General features: G+C 43.9%; 2 protein-coding genes across 2 annotated transcripts in view; both read right to left on the reverse strand.

Moving 5' to 3' along the window:
* Positions 1-24,599, reverse strand: part of ubtd2 (ubiquitin domain containing 2) — a 393,205-nt gene that overhangs the window by 295,849 nt on the left and 72,757 nt on the right. The window lies entirely within an intron of this gene.
* mcf2b (MCF.2 cell line derived transforming sequence b) overlaps positions 11,233-24,599 on the reverse strand; it is a gene marked incomplete at both ends in the record, with an annotated part of 30,655 nt that continues 17,288 nt past the window's right edge. Inside the window, 13 exons of the mRNA XM_083762567.1 lie at positions 11,233-11,314; positions 11,403-11,515; positions 12,671-12,786; positions 12,964-13,139; positions 14,966-15,011; positions 15,193-15,271; positions 15,442-15,534; positions 17,076-17,291; positions 21,927-22,052; positions 22,982-23,074; positions 23,289-23,381; positions 24,020-24,089; positions 24,384-24,499. Coding sequence (XP_083618693.1) covers positions 11,233-11,314; positions 11,403-11,515; positions 12,671-12,786; positions 12,964-13,139; positions 14,966-15,011; positions 15,193-15,271; positions 15,442-15,534; positions 17,076-17,291; positions 21,927-22,052; positions 22,982-23,074; positions 23,289-23,381; positions 24,020-24,089; positions 24,384-24,499 — 1,419 coding nt within the window. The remainder of the gene's footprint in view (positions 11,315-11,402; positions 11,516-12,670; positions 12,787-12,963; positions 13,140-14,965; positions 15,012-15,192; positions 15,272-15,441; positions 15,535-17,075; positions 17,292-21,926; positions 22,053-22,981; positions 23,075-23,288; positions 23,382-24,019; positions 24,090-24,383; positions 24,500-24,599) is intronic.

A 24,599-nucleotide genomic window follows, 5' to 3' on the forward strand; every position in this document is an offset into this window, starting at 1 on the left:
GGCAGCATGCATACAGAGTTTGTCTTACTGGCAGCATGCATACAGAGTTTGTCTTACTGGCAGCATGCATACAGAGTTTGTCTTACTGGCAGCATGCATACAGAGTTTGTCTTACTGGCAGCATGCATACAGAGTTTGTCTTACTGGCAGCATGCATACAGAGTGTCTTACTGGCAGCATGCATACAGAGTTTGTCTTACTGGCAGCATGCATACAGAGTGTCTTACTGGCAGCATGCATACAGAGTTTGTCTTACTGGCAGCATGCATACAGAGTTTGTCTTACTGGCAGCATGCATACAGAGTTTGTCTTACTGGCAGCATGCATACAGAGTGTCTTACTGGCAGCATGCATACAGAGTTTGTCTTACTGGCAGCATGCATACAGAGTGTCTTACTGGCAGCATGCATACAGAGTTTGTCTTACTGGCAGCATGCATACAGAGTGTCTTACTGGCAGCATGCATACAGAGTGTCTTACTGGCAGCATGCATACAGAGTGTGGCACTGATCGAGCCAACATTTTGTGAGATTTGCTCCGGCCTCCGGATATAGACACACAGACAGACATGTGACACAGACCCTCTCATAGATGGATGGATATAGACACACAGACAGACATGTGACACAGACCCTCTCATAGATGGATGGATATAGACACACAGACAGACATGTGACACAGACCCTCTCATAGATGGATGGATATAGACACACAGACAGACATGTGACACAGACCCTCTCATAGATGGTTAGCATCTAGCAGAGCCATGCTGTTCCATTGTAAATCTGTTGTGGGTAAGTGGAAGTCTAGTCTGATTTATACTTGCTTGTGTACTGGTGTCGCACAAGGATCTACAGGCTCTGAGGCTCACAATGTCCTTGTGACCTTGTACTTATAGGCAGTTCTTAGTTTGTGACACCAATGTGAAACTAAATATAACTCAGGCTTAACTTCCGGGTCGGCCTACAAAAGACGCCAGCCCTATTATACTCTTATTAGACTCAAACACCTCCAGAAGACTACAGTGAATTCTTGTGAACTAGATCTTTCCCCTCTGTATCCGCTCTCAATAATTACCAACTATACCACACGTCACACCTACATTGCCCAAACATTGTAAATACATTCATAGCGTTCTTAATTTAATTTAAAAGTGAAAGGAGCTGCTGTGTGCCATTAAAGCAGGAATAGATTACAGTATAATACCAGGCAGAGAAACCGACAGATGAAGTTCGGAGTTCAACCCCTTGGGGTCACATGTCGATCGGGGATGGTATGTCAGATAGATTTGTTTTCGCAGGGACATGGAATGAATGTCAATGCAATGCAGGTATGTGTGATACAGCCTGATGGTGTGGCCATGGTTTGCCTGCCATTCTTCCTCCAGATTCTGTGTTTGAGACGCGTCAGTCTGCGTTGGCTGTCCTGCAGCGCCGGCGGCGCTACAACAGTGGCCGCTTTGAGGAGCTGCAGAAAGATGACCTGGAGAGAGAGTGCATGGAGGAGAGATGCACCATGGAAGAGGCCAGAGAGGTTTATGAGAATGAAGAGCAGACTGTAAGTTGCGCACGCACACACACACACACACACACACACACACACACACACAAATATGGACAAAGCGTTCTCCGGGTCTAACATGAACGTAAAATGAAGCCTGTTATTGTAAGACTGTAAGTCGCCATCTTTCTAGATCCGTTTTGGCCCAGCTGGCCATTGGCTGGCCCAGACAACGAGGCGGGACTTCCCCCCTTCTTCTCTGTTGGTTTTTATTTTGACTCGAGTGGGAGGGGAATCCCGATCATAGACTGTAACGGTAGCCACGCCCCTCAGAACATACGCGACTTTATGGTCATTTTTTTAATTAATGGGACCATAATTTTCAGGCAAAATCAATCTAGGCCTACAGTTGCATGGACACACATGCCCAAATGTGTACACACATGCCCAAATGTGTGTGTACAACACACACGCACGCCCGCTCGCTCGCTCGCACACACACACACACACACACACACACACACACACACACACACACACACACACACACACACACACACACACACACACACACACCTGTATGTCTTTGAACCATGCCCTGAAGTTACATTTCTCTTTCTCTCAGATGGAGTTTTGGGGTAACTACATTGGTAAGCAGAGCCCAGCACAACCCAGATGTTGTTAAGTCCCAGAATTTGAATGAATTATTCGTCATTACGTGTGTGTGTGTGTGTGTGTGTGTGTGTGTGTGTGTGTGTGTGTGTGTGTGTGTGTGTGTGTGTGTGTGTGTGTGTGTGTGTGTGTGTGTGTGTGTGTGTGTGTGTGTGTGTGTGTGTGTGTGTGTGTGTGTGTGTGTGTGTGTGTGTGTGTGTGTGTGCGCGCATAGATGGTAACCAGTGCGACCCACCTCCCTGTCAGAATGGTGGTGTGTGTAAAGATGGGGTCAACGCATACCTTTGCTACTGCAGCCCGAATTTCAACGGCAAGAACTGTGAGATAGGTGAGTATAAGCCACTGGATTTAAGCTAGAAATCAATTGTATTTTGAGTTTATTGTTCTAAAGACACATTCTGGCCATTGCTGTAAATGGCATTTAGACCTCCTTCAGCTGATGCTACTGTAGGTCTATTGATAGCTTGCAGAGTTACTCTCTACAAACGATCATTTTGGGAGATTGTAATATTTATTGATTTGAGAGAGATCTGTTTACACTATGTATGAGGATAAGGGGATCCCCTCCTAGTACTAATATGGACCATCATTTCATAGTCTCCGCCAGACTGAGATCAATATCATGATTAGGCATTGCCCAATGCTTTTTGCCACATTGTATGTGGCTATGTTACTAATCCACATTCTCTCCAGAGGTAGCCAAGCAGTGTTCAGTCGACAATGGTGGATGCTCTCACTTCTGTGTGATGAAGGAAGAGCGCGCTGTTTGTATGTGTTCTGCTGGCTATAGACTAGGTACAGACAAGTCAAGCTGTGAGCCCACAGGTAACATTACACTAAACAATACAGTACTAGGCTTAATTTAATAGATGAATTAATACTTTTGTAATCCTTTTGAGGTCATATTTTTGTGACCTTCTTTTGTTCTTTTGTTTGTGTTGATATGAGATTTGTGATGAGAACCAGTGCTTGAAACACATAGTGCTCAATTGTATTAAAACTACATGAATTTGATACAGAGAAAATGCAGACTTTTTTTTTTACAAAAGTCTTTGGAGCCTTGATTTTATTCATCTCACCTATACAAAAGACATTGTCCTTTTTTCCCTCTCTTTTTTGCCTTGACAACCACCCTGCCACCAGAACAATTCCCATGCGGCCGTGCGCCCCTCGTCTCCAAGCGCCACTTTAAACCACCTGGCATCAGGCCTCGGTCCTTCAACATGAGCTCAAATGCAACCCATGAGGACGAGGTCGACGAGCTGGAATATGACGACTATGACTTTCACAGGAATGACAGCGATGCGTTGAACTTTACCTCCGTAGATGTGGATGTCTTGTCGACAACCTCGGTGACCACTGAAGTTGTGAACAACAGCAGCGGACATTTGGTGGTGCGCAGAAGCTCAGACAAAGACCATATTTCAGATAAACAGGAGATGCCACACTGGTCATTCTTCCCTACTGCGCCCAGCATCACGGCAGAGATCAATGATGGCGTGAGGATAGTCGGAGGCAATGCGGCCATGCTGGGAGAGATACCATGGCAGGTACAGTAGGTGTCAGGAACACACACATGACACGGGACAGGGAGACAGAACGGGCGCAGTACTGTACATTGTAACATCCATGTTAATGGTACTGTAGAAATGGACTTCCTATAGACACTATGCCAGTGTTTAAATGTCTGGCTCAGGGGCCAGAGGATCAACACCTGCAGCTGTGTTGCTATTCTGCCATTCTGGGCTTGTGTTTATTCATTTTGTTAGGCTTCCCAATAGTTGTGTGTGTCATAAACAGATGTTTTCCTTCACATGCTGTACCTACTGTACTCGTGTGTCTGTGAGTGAGAGAGTGACAGTGTAAAGATTTCCTTTTACAAAGACAAATGCGTGCGTACGTTTGTGCGTACGTGCCTGCGTGCGTGCGTGCGTGTGTGTGTGTGTGTGCGTGCGTGCGCCTGCTGGTATGTGTGTGTGTGTATAGGTGACCCTGATGAGATTACCGTTAAAGCAGTCATTCTGTGGAGGTTCTCTCCTCAGTGAGGTGTGGGTTATCACTGCTGCCCACTGTCTGGAGGAGATCAAAACTGATGAACACGGCTTCATTGTCAGAGCAGGTAATTTGAAGCTATGAAAAACATTCATTAATTTTACAGTAATGTTTTCATTCATCAACTCAATGTTGCTCACGCTGTCCAGGTGAGCATGACTTCCACCGTGATGAAGGCACAGAGCGAGACCACGCAGTGGCGGAGAAGTTTGTCCATCCCAACTACGACGCCCAGAAGTCTCGCTACAACCACGACATCGCCCTGCTTAAGCTCGCCAGCCCGGTGGAGCTGTCCAACCACCGGCTCCCCATCTGTCTGGGCCCCAAGGACTTCACCGAGACCCTGATGAGAGACGCTCCCAGCTCCCTGGTCAGTGGCTGGGGCCGCCTCAAGTTTCAGGGCCCAGAGGCCTCCAAGCTGCAGCGGCTGGAGGTGCCCTACGTGGACCGCACCGAGTGCAAAGGCAGCAGCCGCGACCACATCACACGCTTCATGTTCTGCGCCGGCTACAAAAGCGAGCAGAAGGATTCGTGCCAGGGGGACAGCGGCGGGCCCCATGCCAGCAACTACGAGGGCACCTGGTTCCTGACGGGCATCGTCAGCTGGGGAGAGGAGTGTGCCAAGGAGGGAAAGTATGGCGTCTATACCCGCGTGTCACACTACTACCGGTGGATAAGCCTCACCACAGGGCTCCACATCAGCAACTCTCTGTAAGCAGCTCTGGGCATTGACTGGCACAAGGCCAGATTATTCTCCTACACTGTAATGTACAAAAGTGTGAAAAGTGTCAATTGTTTTAATGCACATAATATGCACATTCTTCTGCACTAGTTCTGGCAGCATTATTTCTAGTGTGTGCTAGTCACTAAATGAGGTAGTAAATCAACCAAGTATTTATTTTGGACAGTCCAATAAACTAGAATTAGACTATTTGGGTACGGGTTTGCTCTCTCCGCTCTCAGTTAAATGATAAAGTTAACTACAGGTTCAGGACTCAAGACCACCCTCTACATCTTTCAGACAATCCCTAGTCACAATCACGTAAATACACCTGTGCATTACAGCCTCAGCTGTTTGACTCTATTAATTTCTCACAACCTCCATGGCCCAATCCCAATCCACTCCCTTGCTGACTCAATGAGCCCTCACTGATTTAGCTGCGCGTTCATGTGAAGTCTGCTTGGGCTTGAGGGATGTCCCATTTGAAATCTGTAAGTCAGTGAGGGCTCAGCCCCGCCCCTTTATGTGCCCTTTGCCAAAGTCATCATCGATGCTGACTTTGGCTGACTTTAGCAAAGAAATTACCCACAGTTCATAGCGTTACCAGGGGAATGAGGGGGATCCTCCGAACGTCAATCATTTAAGTATGCAAATTAGTTATGTATCGCGGTTAGAATGTCAACAAACACAATAGTGCTTTCTCACTGTTCTCAAAAGGAGACGGAATGGAAGGATATAGGCTATATATTTAATAACAATAATAATAATAATAATAAGGGAAACATGATGAGAAATGACTAATGAGCAAAGTAAAAGAATATGGAAATGAAATGTATAATGAATATTATTATATATGAATATTACAACCCATATCACACAGGAAAGTGTATTTATGAAACTAATAATAAAACGATCAGCTTAAATACTAAAATAGACATGATAGACATGTATAAATAGGCCAAGCATGTAGGTAGGCACTGGCTGTGAATAAGGACAGTTTTTATAAAGTGATGCAAAGTGTCATGAATGGCGGACTCATCTTCAAAGTGCTGTCCCATTTCTTTCACAACAATTTGGAGCCCTTGCAGACTCACCCTCAAGCACTTACAGCTGACGTCATTAAAGTCAATGAGGGTCCAGGGCTCAGGGTTTGAGGGAGGCAATTGGGATTGGGCCCATGTCACATGGGGAGTGGGGTGACAACGCCATCCAGAATGTTGTCCTTCCCTACATTCCTCCTGAACATTCTACAATATTTTAAATTCAACCACCTCCAGTTGGATAATATGCATTGGGGATTAGGCCATGGACCCACGTTTCATTTATTTATTTTCTATCTCTGGGACCTCAATATACAGTACACAGTAAATCCACAGTGTTCATGAGTGTCCAAATGGAAACAAATGGGTTAATTTGGTTCCATTTGTACACTCTGGCAGTTACAGACCCGCAAAGGTCCATTTGTTTCCTATCAATCTTTAGCTGAGGACCCTCTGGAACCCCCTCAAAGACCCCTGGGTGGTCCCTGGAGCACACTTTGAGAATGTAGACGTGTGGTCTTTGACTAGTCAAAGTGAAGTTGACTGGATTTTAAAAATGTGAAAGTAATGTTCGATGATGACCTTGTTTTGGCCTGCTGGTCATTTATGCGGTCTCACAGAATTTTTTTTTTTTTTTTTTTTTTAAGATATTTTTTTGTGGCTTACGCCTTTATTGATTTTTTTTAAGGGATAGAAAGTAGGCTGACAGGAAACGGGAGAGAGATGGGGGAAGACATGCGGTAAAGGCCGTGTCGGGTCCGGGAGTCGAACCCGCGGCACACCGCGACTGGATCACCAGTCCGGTGCCCAGACCGTTACGCTACGGCCTGGGCCTCACAGAATTTTTTAACTGAAACTCTTAAACCAAGCATAAACACCCCGAGGAAAGAATCACAGCATTTGGGTCGAATCATACTGTATACAGTAAGCATTTTAATATACATTGATTTAACCTCTTACAATTTGACATTCAGAAAACTGCAGAGTGTGCAAAAGCGGCAAAATATCATGTCTCCTGAAAATCTTGAACAAATATTGGACAACAGACTGTTTAAATAACTTAAATAAAAAATAAATAAAATAAAAAATGTCACACCAATTTCGACTGTTGCAGCTACGCCAGTGTTGGGCAGATAACTATATATATTAGTTTAATTGGGGCTGATTACTAATTACTTTCTTATAAGTTAAGGTCTTTACAACGGGGAATGATAAATAAGCAATATTCTTCAAAACTCAAAATCAATATTCTTCAAAAATCAACCTGGTTATGAATAAATATTGCGTTGCTTTATAGTCATAATTAACATTCTGTATGGATTTATTCATGACACAAACAAACTTGCTATATAGATAGATATTATAGCTATATATATAAAGCACAACCTTAGTGGTTGTATTATGTCTCCCTGCTCTTCTATTGAGAAATGTAGCTCCTGTGCTAGCGTTTGACCACTGCTGGTTGACACTGACAAGTTGTACTGCCTGAAGGTCAAAACTCAATTTATCTCCTGAGCTAGCAGGCTATTAGCACATTGGTCATGGGTTTCAATCTCGGGTAGGATGTGAAAGTTACAGAATGCAGCTGTATCCCCTGGTGTGTAAAGACCTTTACTCATGACTCCTGTGAAAAGTCATGACTTGTTTTTATCTACCAGATACCTGAGTTAATCTACAGTGTGTTTTGCATAATTAATGCTTGGTTCTTCACGGTTACATACTGTAATTGAATGTAATTCACGACGACTGAATCTCCACTAAAAAGATGGCAGTGTTATTTTATGTCTTTGTCCAACCCACTCAAGCTCCTTTATAGTCTACTGGAAGCCCCCATAAGTCCCATGTTAGAACCAGAAATGTTGGTTAGTATAAACTTTTATCATTCAAATGTCATCTATAGGCTTAGAATATTAGATTAAGCTTGGTTGCTAAAAGTTGCACGTTGAGCATTTTGAGGTATTAGCATAATAGGTGACCATACCATTAACATCCTGTATAAGGCAAAAACATCCAAATTTCATCATGCTTTAAGTAGCATGTGACGTGTCAAACTAGGGGTTTTTCATGATGCTGAATCCATTCCAACCATTATTTTTGCAAAAAAACACTCCTTGGGCTAAAAACGTCCATAGCCGCTTGCCCAAATATCACATTTGTCAAGACGGCGATGGTCATTATATGTTAATGGTACATATACATATTATGCTAATAACTCAAATTGCTCAACGTGCAACTTTTATCAACCCAGCTTAATCTCATCTTCTAAGCCTATAGATGACACTTGAATCATAAAAGTTTATACTAACCACCATTTCTGTGTTCATGAACATTCCAGTACACTATTAAGCCTAAATTAGACTTAAAATAACTGATTTTCAAGAAAAACATTGTAGGCTACACCGTTGCATGGCGTATAGTAATACTAGCATAAACTAAGCTTCAGTCTGAATGTACAGTTCCTTATGGCTTTCAACAGCATGTGTATTAGGCTGGGACAAACTGTGATGTCCCTTTTTCATAACTAAAACATAAAGGTGCAGCCACACTGATCCATCAGAGAACAGACAGACATTTGATGGAGAGTCTTTGGAATTCCTTTGAACGCAATTATTGCACAGCCTCCTCGATTACATTGCTTGAATGGAAAAATGAAACATACATCAGAACTTTTCTGTCCATGAAAACAGACTCAAAACCAAAGCTGGACACATCCTCCAACAAACGCACACTTGATGATCAAAACAAACATAAAGTATCAGTGTGGCCGCACTCTAGTCTAATTCATGAAGCAATCATTCCTGAACATGTAATCCTTCAACAAATATCCCTTACATAATGTTAAATAATAACATTTGTAATCTACTGTCCAATGCAAAGGATTACAGTTACACAGCTGCTACCCAACACTGAGTTTAGCCCCCCTCCATTGGTGTAAATAAAGTGCCAGGTATAGATAGTGACATAATGACATCCAGCAGTCCGTGCAGAGCAGTGATCCGTTAAAAAGTTAAAAACATAAAGCTTCATGACTCATCAATGATGAGTCATCACACAGTTTGAGTGTTACAACTCTTCCATCAGTGGGTCAGTGACAACTCTTAGTAACCATTATAGCCTTGATTTTTCAGGCCAATGTCAATACCGATATCAGGGAGTAAAATAAACTCTTCTATCGACAGTAAACTACGCTGGGAATGTACAGTAATAATAGCTATAAAAGAGAAACGAATAGAAATAGAACAAATTCTAAAATACCACAAGCATCTTGTTCTGTATTATGCTCTGTAAAAACAATCATATATGCACATTTGACAACATATCACAGCCTATCACATCTGTGATAGGCTGTGATAAGCCAATGTCGGCTGATAAAATTGGCTGACCAGTATATCGGTCAAGCTCTAGTAACCTTGGAGGACTTCACTCACCGACGGAAGAGTTGTACCTTTGTTGAAATCTCAAACTCTTAGGTATAGTAAAGGAACACAAAACCAACAGGAGCAGCAGAAGCGGTTAGTTCCTCAAAAATATGCAGGCAAGATGAGCTCACGAGGTGGTGGTGGAACTTCATCACTCAGAATGTGTTTTCAGATTTCACAGCTTATTATCTATTGTAGCAGGCCACTATAGAGGCTCCTACACCCCTCTCCCCTTGACACTTCCAAACAATGTATCATGGAGGGAGCACAGTAGCACAAAAGCCAGCAAGCATGTAAAAATATTGCCTCTTCTACAGTATTTACATAATAAGAGTATCTCTGGTAGCTGCTTGCTGGACCAATTAATTCAGAATTTGACTTAGTAGAGTAGTTCTCAACCTGTGGGTTGAGAACCCCCCCAGTGGGGCAGACCGTCGACAGTGAAGTTATAATTTAAGGACTTTTCAGACCTTTAAAAACCTAAAAGAAAAAATAATGCATCAAAAGTAAGCAACAAACTACAATAAAAATGTGTCAAACATTGGCCAAATTGACAAATAAAATAAGAAAGGGGCAAACATTGTGAAAATAGCTGATCTACTTTCACAGCTGATCTTGCATATCAGCATTTTTACAATATTTATCTGTGGAACCGAGTCAAACAAAATGTAATGCCTCAACTCCTACATTCCAAGTGGGGGGTCACAGCTTGAAAAAGGTTGAGAACCACTGACTTAGTATACTGGACATCAACAGGTAAGGCTTAGCAGCAGAGAAGAATCAAGACACGGTGATATAAAAAAACAAAGCCATGACATTTATGCTGTGCAATTAAACGGTGTATCTTCATAGTTTGGCACAAGGATCATGATACGATACCTCTGTAGGCCTACGTGGATCTGGTGTGTGAGTGCTGACAATCATGATGGCATAATAAGAAAATAGAAAATGGTACAGCTTGAATAAAGTCCCAAAATAATATGTATCAAGACAAGAAATGCAAAAAGTCTGCACACCATTTTATGCTCCCAGAACTTTCTTTACTTAAAATTGTAACGTTTCGAGCCGTAGCCCTTCCTCAGACCAAGGTCTACGGCTCGAAACGTTTTTTTTATGAAAATAAAGTACTGGGAGCATAAAATGGTGTGTGGATCTTTTGCATTTCTTTACTTGCTTGTGACTTTGTTTAATCCAGTACCCTGCCTAGTAGGCACTTGGATGTGCGTGTTCCTTTTTGGCTGTTGTTTCAGCCTCCTCTACTACTTCAACACACACAAAGACACCTCCATTCAACTCAGTTCTAACGCCCAGATACCCCCCCCCCCCCAAAAAAAAAAAAAAACATCTAACGTAGTACTGCTGGAAAAGGCAGTCCCATCTCTCCTAAAGTTTTGCTGAGTTGCATTGTTGCAGCTGTCTGAGGTTCAATTCTTCATTTGCTGAGGTTCGGTTCTGCAGCCTGGATTCTTCTGCAGTGATAATGTCATAATGTCTGTTATATGGAAGACTACAGTCTGTCGTTAATGTTGTGCTTCAGTCTGACTGGTAGATGAATGTCTGGGTATAGTCATTCTCTTCGGGCCATGAACAGAGATAAAAATATATGAACTTTATAACAGTGTAAGGTGTGTTACGGTGTTTTTGTGTACGTGGTGCATTTGTACATTTGTGTGGGCGTGTGGAACACTTGGCACTAAGAGACATACTGTACTCTAGGTGGAGATAGGCAGGCAGATGAGGGGGATGTAGTGACGAAAACGGACTGAAAAATGGAAACGTATCACGCCGCGGCCACCGCATCTCCTATCCTCGTGCTCCTGGTTTGTTCTCAGCAGGCCTCCCCCAGAATCCTGTGCAGGTCCTCCGATAGGACACGTCCCTGCTCGCCACGACTCACATTTCTCACCACCCTGCATTATGACACAAACGAAAAACGCATCATGTGCATTACCGTCTCTGTTTTAAACTGACTGCACGCTATTGCAAAAGACTTCTTACCACATTCCCGATGAGTTCTCATGCAGCAACTGGATTACATCACCGCAATTAAAGATGACGTCATCAGTGCTGGCCATGCTGCTCTCCACCATGACCCTGTACCTGCCAGCCACCTGGAATGGATCGAAGACGGTAGAGTTACTTGAACTTAGGAAAATCGTCTATTCATAATGTTGCTGATTTTAACTGTGGTGTTCCTCAATGGGCTATTCTTTGCTCACACAGTGAGCTTGGTTCATTGACCACAAATATCAAGCAGGTGGGCAGACAGACATTTTGTTGTACCGTAGTTTGATGCTGATATCTATTATTTTAAGATTATTGTCCTGTCTTATTTCAAATAGACAAACAAAAATAATCCATGCCTTTTATACTTTTATATATGCACCATCAGTGCTCACTTCACCGACTCCAACCGGTGCAGACTGCAGAGCATTGCTGCCTGAATTTTAACAGGCACAAATAAATACGAACACATTACTCTTGTGCTTGCCAACTTACGCTGGCTGACAATTTTTATATTGATCACCTTTAAAGCTTTAAATGGCCTTGCTCCAAATTACATAAAGGATTTACTGACTCCCTATGTGCCTAGACATTCTCTGTGATCGGTGGATGGATGCAGCTCTGCTGGATAATTCCTAGAACCCGGCTTGTGATCAACGGTGACCGGGCCTTTGCTGTTTAAGCTCCCCGACTGTGTAACACTCTGCCTATTGACAGACAGGCTACCTCAGTAGTATTTTAAGTCACTTCTTAAAACCTTTTATAGTCAAGCGTTTAGGAATTCTTGAATGTCATTGCTGTTTAGGAGAAAAAACCTCTTAACCTCTAAACTCATTTTTGAGGTTTTTGATTGCCCTAAATCAGTGTTATTGAACACCTGTGTGTTGTTTAAAAAATATTGAACCAATGGAAAGTAGTAAAAAACGCTTGGGACAAAACGTCTTAACTCAATTGGATCCTCAAACTGTCTACTAAAGCAGCTAACTCCACCACCTCTCCCCCTTTCATGCAAGTAATTGACAATATATAAAGTCACACCAACTTTGATGAGGTAGTATTGCTTTGTTTTCAAAATATAAGGTTTTCTTAATTTCCTGAAAAATTTATATTTTTCATTTCCTGAAAAATGTACATTTTGGAGTTAAGTGGTTTCTTCCCGACAGCAGAGATATAAACCTTTACATAGAGAAAGCAAAAAGCTCCACTCAGATTGATCATAATCACAAAAAGATGAACTATTACATATTTAAGAGAACTCTCACCAATGGGGCACGCTGATCATCCTCGTCTGAGTCCGTTAGGTTGGAAAGGTCTGTTGCTCCACCCCAGTCCTCCAGGCCTTCACAGATAGCCACTGAGTGGGCAGGGGCAGGCCAGCCTGCAGATGACAGAGAGCTGATATGACGACTGACCTATGATACCTGAAGCTGCTGGTTTACTCAACTTTGCTAAATCATCGGTGTACATTTCTTTCACAATGCCGATGTCTTTATGCACCCATAAAACATCTGGAAATGTTTGGGTTTGTGTGGGTCATATTGTCATGGTAACTCACTCCGTCGAGGAGACTGGACGACGGGTTCCGAGAGGGCGGGGCTTGTGTACAGTGACTCCTCCCCCTGTGGATGCCTGAGGGAGTGGCTTGTCGCCGTGGAGCTGTGAGGAACATGGAGACACGCTGAGCAGCCCGCCACCGACGCTCCGCCCCACGACACACACACCCCCGACACACTGAACCCACGGGAACGACACCACGACAAACAACAACAACAAAACAAACAAACAACAAAAAAGAAGACACAGGAAAAAGAAAAGAAAAACAACAACAACAACACCAACACTGTCACGAAACAGGCTCCTACGTCATTCACATTCTATGAGTTAATCCAGCATTCTCTTCCGTTGACACGGGCATATATTGCAGCATCCAATGAGTGAATTTAATAACCCAAAACAGTGTACTCCGTTAATAACCGGCATAACGGATTATCATAAAAGAATGCCTTGGTTTCTAGGTTTCATTGTTTAATAAAGTGGCTCATTTGCTAACCATTGCCAAAATTATAGTAAACCAAGTAGCAGGGCAAGTACCAGCTTCATCAAAGATTGCTGCAATATATGACAATATTATGACACTTTATCCTTTCAAATAGTATTTGCAAATAATTCTTAGTGCTTGATTTAAATGTGTTGGGTAGTTTCAGATGGGTGGGGGTTGGTCCATATGAAGAGCAGAGAGTTTAGACACTAGAGACACTACAGTACTGTAATTGGTAGACAGTTGTCTGTGATTGATAACTTGCACAGTATCTTCTAAAGTACTTACATAGTAACCCCCACCCAGGTGCTACAACATGTGGATCAAATCAAACAGTGCATTAAGAGCAAAGGCTATTTGAACCAGGTCTATAATTCTGTACACATTCTCATACATTTCTTAAGTGAACAAGCAGTAAGACATTGAAGCCGACGGCGCAGTGGTGTGGCCATTCAACCAGTCATATTGCTCGTGCCTAACAACGCCATTTTCGGCAGGTGGTGTTGCAATTTGTGTCCTGAATTTGGCATTGTATGCCTACGGCCAGCACCATGGGGAATAGCATTGGAACGGTGAAACACAGATTTAGTTTGGGGACTGCCCATAAGTCTGACATCCTGTTAGTCCGACCTACATGGCCGGTTAAGACTGAGGTTAAGGTTAGTGACCTATGTGGCCAGTTAAGACTGAGGTTAAGGTTAGTGACCTACGTAGCCGGTTAAAGCTAGCGACATACGTGTCCGGTTAAGACTGAGGTTAGGGTTAGCGACCTACGTGGTCAGTTAAGACTGAGGTTAGGGTTAGTAACCTACGTGGCCGGTTAAGACTGAGGTTAGGTTTAGTGACCTATGTGGCCGGTTAAGACTGAGGTTAGGGTTAGTGACCTACGTGGCCGGTTAAGACTGAGGTTAGGGTTAGTGTCCTACGTGGCCGGTTAAGACTGAGGTTAGGGTTTTGGATAGTGTTATTTAAAATAGGTCGTACTAATGGGAGGTCGGAATAATGACATGTTCATTCAGATTGAAACTGTCATCAAATCAAGTTGACTTTTTTGTAATCATTTTGCAGGTGGAAAAACACCTTACCACTGCAGCCTAAATGTTTTCAAATATTCAAGACTACATTTGCATAATCGTAAACATTCAGATATTATCAGTCGTTCATGGAATGCCACCATGCTAACAGCAAACATAACATGGACATGTTCTTCAATCTAATCTACATAAACACACGTGCCTACGTAAATGTTTGTCTTTCCATCACACCGATAAACAAGATGCTTTCTTCAAAGGGAGAGAACACAATGTGGTGACTTGCTTTCAATTAAGTCAATTCCTAAATTTGAATCAAGACCTGACTTTGTAAATTCGACTTGAGCATATCACATTTTACACCTCTCTCAGGACTGAATTGACTGAATTGAAAGTATTTTGAACCCATTCCTGCATTCTTCAGTAGTGTTTATAAAATCACACTTAATGCTCTCATGCGACAAAGGATGTCATGCAGAGAGTGTCACCTGTCAGAGAGGGGGGTGTCTGACGGCATAAGGGTTGGGGTCTCCTCTGAGCAAAGAAGGCAGGACAGAGGACATGGAAGCGGAGTTTGAGACCAAGAGGGTTAACAAATGGTGCAAATAAGGATTATGAGAGGGATATTACATTCGGAAGTTAAGCAGATTCATAGAGAGCTGTTGCAAGAAAGAAAGACTGAAATAGGGAAAAACATAGGGACAGTAATACAGACCGTGGTGCAGTTGCTGCTGGTTAGTGAGAATCTTGCGAATCTCGTTAAGCCAAGAGACTTTCACCTCCAGTGTAGGAGCCTATAAACATCCACACCAACAAGACCACAACAGAGCACAAAGCCAGTCAGAATAATACTGAGCAATGTCTGCACAATGTGCAATGTGTGTGTGTGTGTGTGTGTGACGTGTGTGTGCGCGTGCGTGTGTGTGTAAACAGAGAGAGAGAGAGAGAGAGCACCAGTGTTCACCTGCACTATGTACACCTCCTCCCTGCCGCTGTACCAGATCTCAAACTTCTTCAGGTCTCCCTTAACGTTTTCCGTGATGCCCACTGCACTCATCTACAGTACAAACAAATATATATATTACATATAAATATCCCGGTGAAAGTTGTGACCTTTCAGGCCGTCATCACAGAAATAAGCGGAGGTCATTCATTTTCTGTTGACAGGGTTTGATCATAGGGGGCGCTGTGGGAAAAAGCATGTTAGCAATGGTTCCAGAAAGTGAGATACCAGGAACATCTGTAAATGTACAGGAAGTGAGGATGTGAGTGTTTGGAGTGTCAAAGAGACTCTTTGAAGGCCAATACTAATTACTAAACCAGTAAACCAGCATCAGAAATTGACAAACCACAGGGTAGTTTGTCAAGATCTGAAGAAGAAAAGTTTGGTCAAGTAACATTTCTGTCTGAGTTTTAGCTTTTGGACAAAGGGGAACCTGCTGTAGCATCCTGACTTGAAGTTTGGGTGAGGAATATACTTTTTCCCCTTTTTGAGCAATGCATTGCCTTTTTATTGGATGACTTTATGGATTACTTTTGGGATTACTTTTTTGATACTTTACTCATTTGAGTACACACTGAAAGGAACTTTACATTGTGGGACTTAAGAAATCGGAGATTGAACATTTTCATCTGTAATTGATTGTTCAATTGAATTGAATTATTGCGACCGAAGGTTAAAGTTAACTATGGAATCGAGCATTCAAGTGTCAGGCACCATATGCCCAGGTCTCGTGACATCATGTGACATCATCAGGGATGTGGAGACCCTGATGTCATAGAAAATGCGAACCTGCTGTCGCAGTTAAGCCCATATGGAGATCCGTGATGTCATCACTATTGGCCAGCAACTCTACATCTGACCTCAAACCTCAAACCCTTAGATCTCCATACATGGATATATTTCAGAACCTGTTCTGACATTCCATATGTTGAATTGAACCTTCCTTCCTCTTCGATGTCTCCCTTTTGACTTATACCTGTCCATTCAAACTCCAGACGGGCCTGCCCCAAAGTTATTAGTGCAACTGCACCCGGCACACACACACACACACACACACACACACACACACACACACATGCACGCGCCTGCTCTGAGACGTTAAGCTGACTGAGTTCTGACATAATACAGCCGAAGGCTGTAGCTGAAAGCCTAGATAACAAGTACTGATTGATCAGATAATAATATACGCATCGATCCGGCTGTGACATTGAGACTATTACAGTGGTTGTCAAAGTGTGGTGTGGGAACCTCCAGGGATATAGATAGTTTGGAACACAGAGAACAAGAGTGTGCACATGGAAACAAATGCATTACAAATACGGGTCCATTTGGTTCCATTTGCACACTCATAGTTTTAGGCCATAGTTTGCGGTGCATTAAAATGCTGCTCTAGCACACACACAGGCATTCATATTTGGATCCATTTTATTTCATAAAGTAAAGCCTATATGGATCAGGTAAACAGACCCTGAGGCAGTGCTTGAAGCTGTAGAAGGGTAAAGTAAACCCTATATGGATCAGATAAACAGACCCTGAGGCAGTGCTTGAAGCTGTAGAAGGGTAAAGTAAACCCTATATGGATCAGATAAACAGACCCTGAGGCAGTGCTTGAAGCTGTAGAAGGGCGTCCTGTCGCGTGTGTCGTCGTCGCGCCGCTTGCAGAACAGCAGGGCGTGCTCGTACAGGAAGAGGTGCCTCTGCATGGGCTTGAACCGGGCCAGTTCCTTCATGCGCACCGCCGCTCGCTTGTGACTGATCCACACGCTGAAGCCGCCCTGCAGCACCACGCGACCCAACTGACTCAGGTCACCCTGGGATGGACGGACGGACGGACGGACAGAGAGACAGACAGACAGAAGTTTGGTAGGTAGGTAAAGGAGGGATGGATGGTGTGTTCAAGGTCTATTGCGGTTCATTTAAAGCTACGTTGAGTATAAAGGGGTGATTGGCTACCTGGTATCCAGTGATGGCTATCTGATGAATGGCTTCCTGGTAGAGATGTGCGGATTGCCGTTACATCCGCGGATCGGGTAGCGGATGTGGGTCATACAAGTGAACATGTCAATTAATTAATTTGTGTGTTTCTTCTTCTGTCAATTTCAAGTTTGTTATGCTCATTCGCTGTCGTCGAATGTGTTTCTTCTTCTGTCAATTTCAAGTTTGTTATGCTCATTTGCTGTCGTCGAACGTGTCATTATGCCGTGTGTAATGCATGTGAGGAACAACAGAGAACCTCCCTCCCCACAGAGTCGTCATACTGTGATAAACGAGCTGAACTCCATCAGCGCTTTTCCCGCATATTACAAATGCAATGTATGCATATATATATATATATATATATATATATATACATCTGCTTGCAATGTATGCATATATATATATATACATCTGCTTTATCATAATGTCCCCCTCTTTCATCCCCAACCAAGCATAAAGACACGAAAGGTAATTTGTTCCTGTGAGATTTGCTTATGCCAGGTGGGCATACTTCCCCTTAAGGGTCCATTTGCTTCCATTTGCCTCTCAGAGTTGCGCTCGGGAAGGTAGCCTACACAGCAAAAACAGATGTTTTTGCTGTGGTTGGCGGCGAGCGGTGGCTCACTCAAGTACAGTAAGTACTGTAAGCCTTGTCGAGCCATGTGGCCTGTTTCTGTAGCATGAGGCGGCCTGATGTACAAGTACAAGATATGTGGGAGAAATCACTTATGCGTATTCGGGTGGCATGAGAACCCATCCACGCAGAGGCAGTCCGTCAGGGGGAGCTGGGTGTACGGCCGTAACCCGGCCGGGGACTCCAGGGGCCCGGGGCTTCTATCTGTCAGATGATCACGATCACACATGTCAGACTAGAAAAAGTGCCCCTCAGGGCATAGGTCTCCACCAGGCCAGGTCAGGTTGTGGCCTCCTGGTGGTGCAAGGAGGCCACAACCCTAATAGGCCAAAGTGAAAAGGGTGCCATTTATTCTCACGCCTTTGATGGCAATTGGATGATTTGAGGCATTTTGTTCCAAAAATGCATTTTGCAAAAATCCACCTGTTGGTGGCGCTATAACAGGCCAATGTGAAAAGGGTAAGATATATTCCTCAGCCTAGTAAGAAAGTGCAGGAAAGATTTCACGTAAATTGCACGCTGCGTTCATGATTTGAGGCTTTTTGTTCAAAACGGGCCAATCCTGCAAACTTTGAAAGCCAATGTTAGCCAATTAGGATGGATATCGGACAGATCCGTCTTCAGCACATGACTATAGAGATACTGTGTAACGATTTGCGGGATTTTTGGACAGAATCTGGAGGAGTAATATCAGAAAATGTGTTTTACAAAAGTCAGCCTCCGGGTGGCGCTATAAAAGGCAGATGTGAAAAATGCAGGTCAAAGGTTTGTCCTTGGCCTCTAGGGAGTGTGCATGCAATGTATAGTTATAGTTAAAAAAGGTGAAAAGATGCCTCATGGTGGCGCTATAACAAGACGTTCTGGAAAATTTGGGGCAGAGGTTCATCGTTGGCATCCAGGGAGTGTGGCATCGACCGGGTTGACAATGTACTGTAGGCTACACACTTTGGAAGTATGTTAAACATGGAACCTCCGCGGCATTACAGTAGTTGAGTAGGGCATGATAAGGGCATGATATAAGCAGGCTAAGTGAACTTCAATTAATAACATCACATTCTTGCAGGCAGTGACAGTAACAGTAGTCTACAGTATACAGTAGACTGTCTACTGTACTGTAGCCTACCTGTTAATGCTATTTTGGGCAGCTGTTGTAATGATTTTTACCAGCGTGAGCCAGCATGAGGTACAATTAAATAGTGCTTGTACTTGAACTGTTTGGCCGCCGTGCCAATTCTTATAAATATTTTAGTTAATTAGTTGAAGTGGGTCTGCCGTGCACTGTGGTGCTGTACTCTGAACTCTCAAATGTTTTTGAATTTGTGTGAGAGAAAATGGCAGTAGCCGAGGCTTATAAGACCCACAGATGCGGCGGGATGTGTTTGTTTTAAAGTGATGTAACGTCAAACTTTGATGGGTTGTTATACCATAATCAGGGCTGCACATAAGTGGTGCGCCACCGCGCATGCGTCGTCAAAATTCAAAATGCGCTGTCAATCAAGCGCCGGGAAGCGCTTCTGCATACCAACAGCCGGGGCCGCCTAGAATGATTATTATGGCCAGAACACTAGTACATTCTGTGGCGAGAGCATTTCCCACCGACTGCCACTCAAAGTGGCTACTGGCCAATCACAGCGCGTCCTTACTCAAAAGGGGGAGGATTCCATGCTGCTTTCTGCTGGGAGCCTGGGAGGAGGCGGAGGGCGGTTGACAGGAAAACCTGACACTGACACAAATAGTTTCGTCTTCTCCGTTTCAGAATTCAGATAGCAAACTACTGTAGTCCCCGGTGTAAAAGGGCATGCTTTGGATGCTTTGCACTCTTCCCATTTGCCGCTGTGCTTGTGTTTGTTTTCCGGGCGCTGGAGCAGCATGGTTGCTCGTGTGCGATGCCGTCTCAGAACCCGAATCCGAGGCAGAAACCATATTAGCGTCTCTCACAGCCTAGGCACCGGCCACCGACTTTTTACGGGTACTAAGGTTTTAGTTCCTACATAGTGGAGTGGGAAGAGTTTAAAGCATTGCGGACTGGCACTGCTGCTGCCCAACATGAACACCGTGTCTCGACATACTGTCCCTTATTATCGTAAAGTCGGGTAGTGTACACTGTTTATTTTTGCACCGAGGAGCCATGTGTGTCTGACTGTCTGACTACGTACGTCGCCTCAGCTAAAAACAAAAGGGAACTAGGGAAGCCTGATGTATGCTTCGCCGTATGATGTGTCGCATGTTTAAAAAAAAGCTGATCTGCAAGCTCACAACGTGTCGCAACACGTTGTGAGCTAGTAGATCGGTTATTTAAATACAAAATAAGAAAAAATCTAAATATTGCTTTGATGCTCATATTATCCTTAGGAAGTGTTAAGTTATTTTTATTATAATATGCATTCCATAGGGCTGGACCACACATGCAAATTTAGATTTCTTAAATAATGGGATGGATCTACAACAAGAGCCATTCTAGGGCTAAATCTAGAGTTGCAATACCCTCCATTGACTCCCCACTCATCCAATAAATATTGTTTTGCTATAAGTTATTCATCCCTCTTTTATCCATCCGGCGAGACGGGTCGCCGCATTTTAGGAGCACCAAGAAACTCCTCCAGGTGCTCCTCTGAGTACTAGACCAAAGAAGTTGTGTGCAGCCCTGACCATAATGCATCGTATCATACAGGGGGGGTGAGGGTCGGTTTGCGGTGCGTTCTGCCTCCCCTATTGACTTGTTACGCCAGTGCATCCGCGCATCTCTACTACCTGGTATCCAGTGATGGCTATCTAATGAATGGCTTATGTGGTGATGGCTGTCTAATGAATGGCTTTATGGCTGTCTGATTAATGGCTATCTAATGAATGGCTACCTGGTACGTATGTGGTGATGGCTATCTAATGAATGGCTTATATGGTGATGGCTGTCTAATGAATGTCTACCTGGTACGTATGTGGTGATGGCTATCTAATGAATGGCTTATATGGTGATGGCTGTCTAATGAATGTCTACCTGGTACGTATGTGGTGATGGCTATCTAATGAATGGCTACCTCGTATGTGGTGATGGCTATCTAATGAATGGCTTATGTGGTGATGGCTGTCTATTGTCTAATGAATGGCTACCTGGTACGTATGTGGTGATGGCTATCTAATGAATGGCTACCTGGTACGTATGTGGTGATGGCTATCTAATGAATGGCTACCTGGTACATATGTGGTGATGGCTATCTAATGAATGGCTAACTCGTATGTGGTGATGGCTATCTAATGAATGGCTACCTCGTATGTGGTGATGGCTATCTAATGAATGGCTACCTGGTACGTATGTGGTGATGGCTATCTAATGAATGGCTACCTGGTATGTGGTAATTGCTGTTTAATGAATGGCTACCTGGTACGTATGTGGTGATGGCTATCTAATGAATGGCTACCTGGTATCCAGTGATGGCTATCTGATGAATGGCTACCTGGTATCCAGTGATGGCTATCTGATGAATGGTAGCCTCGGTACCAGGCTTTCATTTTTGTTGGTGCAAAAATTGAAAGCCTGGAGGAACGCATTGGCCGCTCTGGTCTAAAAGTGGGAGTCAACCCTTCCGGGTGGGCGTCGCTCCAAATGATGTGACGTAGCGCTGCACTAGGGGGGAGAGGAGGGGCCGGGGGTGATGGACAGATCGATGAGATCCAATCAGGGCGTGTGCAAATCTCAGCCGCGACCCGCCCCTCTAGACCAGAAACCTAACACGTTAGCTCAGGCTAGATGAATGGCTACCTGGTACGCATGGTGATGGCTATCTAATGAATGGCTACCTGGTATGTATGTGGTGATGGCTATCTAATGAATGGCTACCTGGTATCCAGTGATGGCTATCTGATGCATGGAGTCATTAACAGACTTAAGCAGCTCCAGCATGCAGTCCAGCGCCTCCTGGAGCTCGCAGTGGTACTGCTGCTCTGTACAGTGTTTCAACAGTTCCTGCACAGGGAAGAGTCTGTGTTTGTCAAATATATATTTCTGCACAGAGAAGAGAGACAGACAGGAAGGAGAGCATAGGAAGCAGGGATGCCATTCGTATCGAAATCTACACTCTGTCTGTCTGTTCATCTAGCTGATACAGATTTTACAACCACTCACATTAAAATAACATAAATATCCAAATTTGCAATATCATCAAATTGGTCAAAATACAAACGTGTGATTACTGTGGGGTAGGAATTGCTTTTTCTTGCAATCACAAAACCCTTAGGGGCTCGGATGACTTTTGCATGTAGCACACACGCACCAGGGTTTATGCCACAGACAAAAAAAGGCCATCTTGCTGAGTGGGCGGCAGCGTTCTTTCCATTTAATGGATTGAAGTGGATATAATAATTAATGGACCAAAGCGTTATGCGGGCTGCATGCAAAAGTCACCGCCAGTCTCTCGGATAAATCAATGTGAGCAGTGAGCACCATGCATGTATGGTTTCAGTCTGTGTTTTAATTAACCAAATTGGATTATATAGCTTATTCACAGTATGACGGTATGTTTCCGTATAGTCTCATGTAGCTAGACAATCGTCTGGCTATGCAAGACTAGTATAGTTAAGAAATCTGTATGAAGTTAAATGCAGAAGTCTACCAATGAAATAAGCAGTCCTCTCTGTATTATCCTTTGGGGATTGGCAATGAAAGGAATGGTGCATCACTGCCACCAACTGATCTCTTGCAGTAATGACTACTACTAGTTCCCATCCCTCTCTACGATGGCCAGCTTTTACCTCCACCTACATGTTTATAAAGTATGCATGCATGGTTTGCCTTGACCTCAAGCATGCATATTGCTGTTCCCGTCTGTCTGTCCTATGTACCAGGCTACCAGCTACAAAGCACGAGGTTCTTGAATTTAAGTGAGTGTACGGAACCTTGAGGAGCAGCTGGTACTTAGTGAGGCGTTGGACTGGTTTCAGGAGATAGGAGTCCAGGCCCAGCTTGTGCTCCAGCCTTTTCTGGCACTCCTAGAATGAGAAGAGATGAGAAGACAAGTTCCAATAAACAGTTTCTCCTCTTGGAAGGGCTTTAAGCAACTAGTCGACTATTCAACTAGTCATCCATGGCAGTGAGGCTCACTAACACCCCACTGACCCTCTGACACTATGAACTATTAACTTAAAGTAGTACTTGCTGTAGGAGTAACATTGTGAGTAACATTCTGCCTTTCTGACACACTACCTGAAAAAACGACGAATCAGAGCACTGTCTCCATAGCAACTCGGAGCGAGGCTTGTTCTGGCAGTAGCGCTCATACACCTGGAATTTCTCCTTCTGCTCGTGCACGAACACACAAACACACACACACACACACACACACACGCACACACACGCGCGCGCGCACGCACGCAGGTTCAAATGGCTGGAATTAATAATTAATTGCAATCAGAGACCACTGAAATGCAACGAATTCAGGCGTAAATGCACCAAAATCATCCTACTAGTGCAGTGGTTTTCAACCAGTGGTCCTTGAGGGGTTCCAGGTGGTCCCCAGCTAAATGGGTTGGTAACCAAATGGACCCGTATAGATCTTTAACTCTTGAGAGTGTAAAATGAAACATTTTACGCTCTTAGTTAGTTTTACATTATTGTTAAACATCTGCAATACTTAATTTATAAGAAGTCTACACGAATGTAGAAGAATTGTTATTTTGATCAACGTTTGCCAAAAGCATTGAATTGTGGACAATGTCTTAGCCAATAACAACAAAATATTCTTCAGTTTGGTGTCTGCGAGGCTAAATCCCATCAAATGGTGGGCCGTGGCTCAAATGCCAAATAGATAATGGGCCTTGACATGAAAAAGGTTGAAAACCACTGTACTAGTGCACCTGCACAACTACTGTAAGTATAGTAGTGCAAGTTGAATTATGGGTGAAAAGAGGGCCCTTCACATTCCACATATCCCTTACCCGCCGCAGGAAGCATGCCCCCACCGCCTCGGGGGTCTCCAGGCAACCCTGCAGATCTTGGAGGAAGATCCTGGAGGAAGAACCCAGATTGCGGGGGAGGAGAGAAACGAGTTCTGTGTGAGCTCATGTATTGTGTGTGTGTGTGTGTGTGTGTGTGTGTGTGTGTGTGTGTGTGTGTGTGTGTGTGTGTGTGTGTGTGTGTGTGTGTGTGCGTGCGTGCGTATGCGCCATGCATCCTGTGATGTACCTGCAAGAGTATGTATGCATCATTGTATGCACATTGAAAAAGTCTTAAGTGACAGCGATAAATGGAGAAGAGGGATGTGTGTGTGTGTGTGTGTGTGTGTGTGTGTGTGTGTCCTGCCTGCTGTGGAATTGGTAAATTTCAGGCATGTTGCCAAACAGAACGTCTTTCTGGCTGCGGAGAGCTGACGGCAGCAGACTGAACATGGATGGATCCTCCATTTCTGCTCTGTATCCCTGATACAAGAGGGGAGGGGAAGGGAGGGGAGAGGTGGAGAGGAGTAAATGGGAGATTTAACAGGAATGGGGGCAGGAGATAATGAATTGCATTTTTCAT

Source organism: Protomyctophum parallelum, assembly GCF_964188405.1.
Source record: "Protomyctophum parallelum genome assembly, chromosome: 1".
In the NCBI taxonomy this organism is placed as follows: domain Eukaryota; kingdom Metazoa; phylum Chordata; class Actinopteri; order Myctophiformes; family Myctophidae; genus Protomyctophum; species Protomyctophum parallelum.